Genomic DNA, 7,564 nt, shown 5'->3' with positions numbered 1-7,564 from the left:
GGTAGTTGAACGATCTTGAAATTGCTTTTAGTCCATGTAAGGGAGAAAACCTTGTGTGTAGAGCTAACCTGACCACATAATTGGTTGTTTGGATCCCTCACAAAATCATAAAATTCCTTATATTTTGGTCCTATTCAACGCCCGCAAACTTATCTAGTGTGAGAGTTGCCATAATCCCGTAGCCCTCCCAATTTATTTCTCCAAATTACAAATTAGCAGGGTACTGTTGATTTTCACGAGCATGGAAAGGCGCGTGGCCTTGTGAGTAACCAATGGTGTTGTCTCTGTATGGACCACTATAAGAAGGAAAGTGATCTCCTACCTTTGTGGATTATATTTTCATCTTCTGGATGCTTCTTCTTCTTCTTCTTGGCTCATCATCTAATTGCTGATCAAGGTTTGAGCACTAATCACTAAATCTTCATGATCATCGTGACCATCTGCTTTAATTTGTGGTTTCTCAAGAAATAACCAAAAGAATTAATCAAGTTATTTCGTCAGTCACATGAGTAGTTCATGATTTCTTATGCATATATAGCAGTAGCATCTTGTGTAATGTTTTGCTCAGTTTCTCGAGATGGAGTTTTTCCTTCCGTTGATAAGGTGCTATTCTATTCAGGTGCAATATTATTTTATACCGTCTGACCAACTGGTCTAACTCGTGTCTATAAAGATGGGTTCGTTTTGTATGTGTGTAATATTATCTTACAACAGAAGTGAAGTGATATGATTATAATTTCAGCTTCGAATTTTACAAGTGAGCTTTCTTACTTGGTCAGTAACCCTAGCTTGTTCTGCTTCTAAGTTCCTATTCTACTAACTTACTTTTTAGCTTACCCAAAAGCAATTTACTTCTTGTTCTAGTTAAACTCATTGAAATTGGAAATTATTTTCGTACAAGCGATATTGGAGAGGGGATTTGAACACAAGAATTTGGTGCAGGGTAAACACTTTTTAACCATTTAGTTGAAAGCCCTTTGAAATCATAAAAACTCATCAACTCCCAACATGTTCCTTAACGACTTGAGTTACAAGCCTCTTGATGATCCTAACTGTGTTGATAGATATGGTGGCTGTAAACATCTTACTAATTGTAACTTTTTTTCTACTGGAAGTCTGTAAACATGCGGCGCAAACATCTCTTGGTGGCTGTCTACTTATGGGCCTTAATCTCTTCACTTCTTCCTGCTTCCTCCAATGGGCTAGTCAGAATTGGTCTGAAGAAGCGACCGTTGGATCTTCAAACCATCAAAGCTGCAAGGACAGCAAGGGAGGGAAAGCCTCAGGATTTGGGTAGTTCAGACGAAGGTATCGTACCTCTGAAGAATTACTTGGATGCTCAGTACTATGGGGTGATTGGAATCGGCTCACCTCCTCAGAACTTCACTGTCATATTTGACACTGGAAGCTCCAATCTTTGGGTTCCTTCTTCAAAATGTTACTTCTCTGTAAGTTGTGCTTACTCTTGGCTTATCATTTTCCATAATTTGGTTTGCAGAAAATCACGTATTGTTTCATAATTTCATGCAGCTTGCGTGCTATTTCCACACTCGGTACAAGTCAAGCAAGTCCAGCACATATACCGCAATTGGTAAGCGTGGTATCAGTTTAAAGTTGTTTCCTTTTGTGAAATGCAAGATCAGATTGTAATGGTTTCCTTGTGGTTCAGGGACGTCTGCTTCAATAACATATGGAAGCGGATCAATTTCCGGTTTCTTCAGTCAAGACAATGTTGAAGTTGGAGACCTTGTCGTCAAAAATCAAGTGGGGTTTTGCTTTTGTTTTGTTCTTGGTTTTCACTTTCAGATTCGGTTTCTATCGTGCCTAAGCTGCAATGATTGTAACCATTATTTACTGACTTTGTAAATGCAGGAGTTCATTGAGGCCACAAAAGAAGCAAGTCTCACATTCGTTATAGCAAAGTTTGATGGACTTCTTGGCCTTGGATTCCAAGAAATTTCTGTTGGGAATGCTACACCAGTGTGGTACTTTAATGTTTTCCCTCTGAATAAATCTTAATTTAGATGTTTTCTCTCGAAAATCTACAGTTGCACAGATTATAGTAGATTAATCTTAATATTACAGGCAAACCATGTCAGAACAAGATCTTTTAAGCGATGATGTCTTCTCGTTCTGGCTTAATCGAGACACAAATTCAGATGTAGGAGGTGAACTTGTTTTCGGTGGAGTGGACCCAAATCATTACAAAGGGAAGCACACCTACGTTCCAGTTACTAAAAAGGGTTACTGGCAGGTGACTAAAATTATGTTTTTAAACTCTGTATATCTTATTTTGTTATGTATTCTTGTAGTTAGAAATCTGATAAGTAAACACATTTTCTTTGTTTTCAGTTCGAAATGGGTGATCTTATAATCGGTAACCAGTCAACGGGTGAGTCAGTAGCACCGTGTTTTGTTACCTTGTTTGATCATAAAAAATTTCCATCTATTAGTTTTGGAGGAGAAACTTAGCAGTATTTTTCTTGTCGTTGATTGTTCTTGTTGTCCGATTTTAGGTGTATGTGAGGGCGGTTGTGCTGCTATTGTGGATTCAGGAACGTCCTTGCTCATTGGTCCAACAGTACGTGATTCCATCTTTGTCTACTATAGCTTAATTTTCGAAAATACTTGAGGCTTGGTTTTATATTTGCTCTTTTTGTTTTCCAGACTACTGTGACGGTGCTTAACCATGCTATCGGAGCTGAAGGAGTAGTGAGTGCAGAATGTAAGACAGTCGTGGCTCAGTACGGAGACCTGATATGGGATCTTCTGATATCAGGGGTAAGTTGCTTTTTATCCTTAACTTTGATTTAAGGTTTAAGGATTACCGAAGGTCGGATTTAAGGATCATATCATTGTCTGCAATCTGCAGGCACAACCTGGCCAAGTTTGTAAGCAGCTTGGTTTATGTATTTTCAATGGGTCTAAGTATGTGAGGTTAGTATACTCTTCATAGTTTAAATTATCTCCCTTGTTTTCCATGTTTCGAGATAATCTTCTGATCCCGTCAGCCATACACGCATTTTAAACTATGTTATGCAATTTTTACAGCAAATTCTTAGGGAAAAAAGCTTTTCTTGTTTAAGTACACCAGAAAAGCTGGAACTTGTTATATCAACAGGGTTTGGATGAAGGGTTTTGACAGGAAACCCTTCATCTGGATCTGCATAGACATATAACGCACGTGTCAAAACCCTTCATCTGGATCTGCATAGACATATAACGCACTTTGACACAATACATCTTTTAATGGTGAAACCGAATTTTGGGCAGCACGGGGATTGAAACAGTGGTTGAGAAGGAAATCAAGGAGGGATCATCTGTCAGCAATGGTGCTTTGTGCACAGCTTGTGAGATGGCTGTTGTTTGGGCTCAGAATCAGCTGAAACAAAAAGGAACAAAAGAGAAAGTGCTTAGCTACCTTAGTGAGGTGAGTATGAATTGCTAAGAAGCCAAAATTTGGAATAAATTTGCGAGTTGTATAACTTGTAATGAGTTTTGGTTTTGGTGTCAATTGTAACAGCTTTGCGAGAGCCTCCCAAGTCCAGCAGGAGAATCAATAGTCGAGTGCAGTAGCCTTTCGAGCATGCCAAACGTTACCTTCACCATCGGAGATAAACCTTTCGTTCTCACTCCCGACCAGGTTAGATTTCGACAGTCCTACAGATTTTACTCCCGTAATTGATGCTTTCTTGCGCTAGTAACATTATCACGGACTTGGAGCTGTTATCGGAGAACTAATTATTGGTTAAACTCTGCAACCATTTCCCATGTTTTCTGCAGTATGTTCTGAAAACTGGTGAAGGCGTCGCTGAAGTCTGTATCAGCGGGTTTACAGCTTATGATATCCCTCCTCCAACCGGACCTCTGTGGTATGTTAGCATAAACCTTTACCAATTATCCAGCTTAACTGCATTTTCATTAGGGTTTATGTCTTAGCTGACTATATGCCTGCAGGATTCTCGGAGATGTATTCATGGGGCCGTACCACACGGTTTTCGACTTTGGTGACCTTCAAGTTGGATTTGCCGAAGCTGCCTAACGCCGTACCGTTCTGGTTCTGTGTATCTTGTTAGCTTCAGAAACTTATAAGTTGGAGATTTGTATCAGATCAAAATATTGTCATGTAATCCAACTCCGATGCTTTATTAACTTAATAATGTACAGACGGATTTTATCTAATCTCGTTTTCTATTTTTTGTAAATCCATTTTTCGCTTCGATTCAATATATTTGATTTTGAAAAGTACAAGAATAAACAATCGTTACAAACCAATCGTTGTTCATAGGCATCGATGTTTTTAACTCCGATTGGTAAACCTATAAAAATGATCTTACATCTCATGCAACACAATTGCGTATAACTGGTGTCGTAGGCCACATAAACTACATAAGGACACAACGGAAGCTTTATAAGGTACAGAGCTGGTGGCCGGTACTGTCGCACTATTCTTCATCGCTTTCATTGCCAAATACTGAGGCCACGGCAACTTTCGGCTTCTTTGCAGCACTACCAAACGAGATCTGTAAAATGGGAGAAAAGTACCAATATGCTAATGAAGGATCGCCTTGATAACAAATGTTACAATCAAACTGCCATGAGATAAAATGAGTACATTGTAATTATTTGAGTAAATTGTAGTAACGGTCCCTTAACTTTAACTCAATTGGAGCAATAATACCTTAACTAAAAATCTATTACCATTGGTCCCTCAACTCATCAAAATATGCAACTATGGTCCCTCAACTAAAAATCCATTACCATTGGTCCCTCAACTTTAATTTAACTGGATAAATGGTCCCTCAACTTCAACCCAATTGGAGCATTGATCCCTCAAACTTTAGCAATGGTACTTCTAACATAACTCATTTTGACAAAATTCTGACGAAGTTGACGAAAAAGACCATAACTACACATTTTGATGGGTTGAGGGACCAATGGTATTGGAAGAAGTATGTCAACTAGGGCTAGGTTGTATGTTCACTGTACAAAGTTGTTAACCTAGTTTTAGGGTTATAGTATGATGTACCGTGTAGAGTGGCTGGTTTCTGCCACCTTGAGCATGGGTATCACCAATTGTCCCTTGTTGTCAATTCCCTTAATTCAAGGGATGTGTATCTTACTTGTTTTGTTAGCTTTTAGGCGTAAATCAAGGAAGGGTAGGAGGTCTTGTTTCTTCCCTCTAGCACATATATATTGGTTGTCTCTTGTTCTTTGTTCTTTTCATGATGAATATACAATTCACAAAATTCAGTATGGTATCAGAGCAGTGACCCTAACCAGATTGTCTCTGTGGTTTTTCTTGAGAGATTTGTGAGCTTCTTCTTGTTCTTCAAACATGATTGAAGAGAGCTCAGTGAATTTGGAAAGAGACGGCTCCTATGTTGCTCCATCATCACCACATTCAGATGTTGATATCAACTCAAATCAACGTCTTAGTTCTGTCTTGCTAAATGTATTTAACTACCTTCCATGGGAGAGAGTAGTTTCTCTTGCTCTGGGAGGACGATCAAAGCTTGGTTATGTCAATGGTGTTATCCCAACGCCTGAGATTACCTCACCGGATTATGATGCTTGGCTATGCAAAGACCAGTTGGTCATGTCGTGGTTACTCAATTCCATGGATAGTAATATTGCAGAAATTTTCAGCTATGCTGAATCCTCCATGACTCTTTGGAAAAATCTCAAGGAAATGTATGGAAATAAGAACAATGCGGCTTGTGTGTTTCAGTAGAAGAAGGATATTGCTGGCTTGCAATAGGAAGGGAAGCCATTTGTGCAACATCTTGGAAAGCTGACCACTATGTGGAACAAGTTGAATGTGTATCGACCACACACCATCGATGCTGTTGTGCTAACTAAGAGAGTCGACGAGGACAAAATATTCCAACTCCAAGCAAGCCTGAGCCCTGAATTTGAAGATCTTTGAAGCCATATCCTCATGAATCCCAACTTGCCTTCTTTTTCAAGTGTGTGTGCCATAATTCAAAGAGAAGAGGTTTGAAGGAAAGTCATGACCGTGGAAGTAAAGGCAAATATACCAAAAGCTAGGGCTTACTTCTCTAACCACAAAATTGGTGAAGAGATGGGCTATAAAGGAAAGAAAATTGGCTTAAAATGTAGCCATTGTGATGCTGGTGAGCACTCAAGAGACCAATGCTGGATTCTTCATCCAGAGCTAAAACCAAAGCTTCCTAGGGATAACAACGGTGTATCTAAAGGCTCGTACAACCCTTCTTACAAGGCAAATCATGCTGCCACAACTTCTTCCGAATGAGCACTGAAGTTCACCACTAATCCAGCTGCACTGATTAACGAGTTTGCTGCATTTCTTCACAAGAAACAAGGCCTTGGAGATAGTGAAGGACCACCAAATTAGTGTGACAACAATCAAACTGCACTACTATGACAATTTGCTGGCTTCCTGGCTAGAAATGAAGGCGTGGTACAGCTGGACATCCCATGTATCTTACACTCCTTCTCAACTGCTCTTAACATTGGTAATGTGCATGATTATTGGATTATATGACTAACAAGTTTACCAACTTGCATAATTTTGAAAAACTTTCAATTCCATCTCAAGTGTCAGTTGCCAATGGCAAAAATGCTATGGTTGTAGGAAAAGGAAAAACGCATTTGATCTCAAGTGATGTCGAGTTTGAGGCTCTTTATGTTCCTTCATTCCCTTTTCAACTTTTATCTGTTGGCAAGAGCACAAACTCATTAAATTGTCTTGCTATTTTCTCTCAAAAAAAATGTGATTTTTCAGGATTTAGTCACCAAGAAGACGATTGCTGAAGGATTTTTCTTAAATGGTCTCTACTATCTTTCCAAGCATATTCAAGTTCCCAAGTTTTTCCAAGTCACTTCAAGCTTAGCTCAAGAACAACAACTTTGGCACCAATGACTAGCACATCCTTTTGAAAAGTCATATCCACCTTGTTCCTAAACCTCTGCAAAGTTACAAGTCCTTGTGATGTTTGTCACTTCTCTAAGTTTACTAAATTACCATATACTCCCTCTTTGTCTAGGGCTAGTAATCCTTTTGAAATCGTGCATTCCGATGTTTGGGGACCAATCCTAGAGTCTTTTGATGGATACAAATATTTTGTAACTTTTGTGGATGATTTCATAAGGATCACTTGGTTATACCTTTTGAAATTTAAAAGTGACGTGATGGAAGTTTTTCAAGATTTTCATAGACTTGTAACCACACAATTTGCTTCAAAAATTCATGTTTTACGATCAAATAAGGGCACCGAATATATGTCCCATAACATGTCACATTACTTGAGCACACATGGTATATTACATTATACAAGTTGTGTTGGAACACCCCAAGAAAATGGGGTGGCCGAGAGGAAGAATAAAGATCTACTTGAGAAGCTAGAGCTCTTATGTTTCACATGAATGTGCTCAAGAAATTTTGGTCCCTAGGAGTCCTACTGTGGCATATCTTATCAATAGATTGCGTAGTAAAGTGTTGAATTTTAAATCACCTTATGAGGTCTTGAAAAATAGAAAGATCAACTTATCCCATTTGAGAGTCTTTAGGTGTACATGC

At 38.9% G+C, this 7,564-nt stretch overlaps 2 protein-coding genes across 3 annotated transcripts; both read left to right on the top strand.

The window, feature by feature from the left end:
• The first annotated feature begins 318 nt into the window (after positions 1–318).
• On the top strand, positions 319–4,197 carry LOC137722289 (aspartic proteinase-like). 2 transcript variants are annotated; one of them, XM_068461256.1, is made up of 14 exons: positions 319–397; positions 1,116–1,448; positions 1,531–1,591; positions 1,670–1,764; positions 1,873–1,985; positions 2,086–2,254; positions 2,353–2,392; positions 2,517–2,581; positions 2,668–2,781; positions 2,873–2,937; positions 3,274–3,430; positions 3,524–3,643; positions 3,784–3,872; positions 3,958–4,197. In XM_068461256.1, the coding sequence occupies exons 2-14, from the start codon at positions 1,125–1,127 to the stop codon at positions 4,040–4,042; spliced, it is 1,497 nt and encodes a 498-aa protein (XP_068317357.1). In that variant the 5' UTR covers positions 319–397; positions 1,116–1,124; the 3' UTR covers positions 4,043–4,197. The 2 variants fall into 2 exon arrangements, with proteins under 2 accessions (XP_068317357.1, XP_068317356.1); XM_068461255.1 differs by lacking the exon at positions 319–397 and adding an exon at positions 712–774.
• A 1,141-nt stretch (positions 4,198–5,338) lies between these two features.
• LOC137722138 (uncharacterized) lies at positions 5,339–5,734 on the top strand. Its single transcript, XM_068461114.1, has one exon. The coding sequence runs from the start codon at positions 5,339–5,341 to the stop codon at positions 5,732–5,734; it is 396 nt and encodes a 131-aa protein (XP_068317215.1).
• Positions 5,735–7,564: the final 1,830 nt, after the last annotated feature.

This window comes from Pyrus communis, chromosome 17 (genome assembly GCF_963583255.1).
Source record: "Pyrus communis chromosome 17, drPyrComm1.1, whole genome shotgun sequence".
Taxonomy (NCBI): domain Eukaryota; kingdom Viridiplantae; phylum Streptophyta; class Magnoliopsida; order Rosales; family Rosaceae; genus Pyrus; species Pyrus communis.
This window is presented reverse-complemented; position numbering and strand designations above follow the sequence as displayed.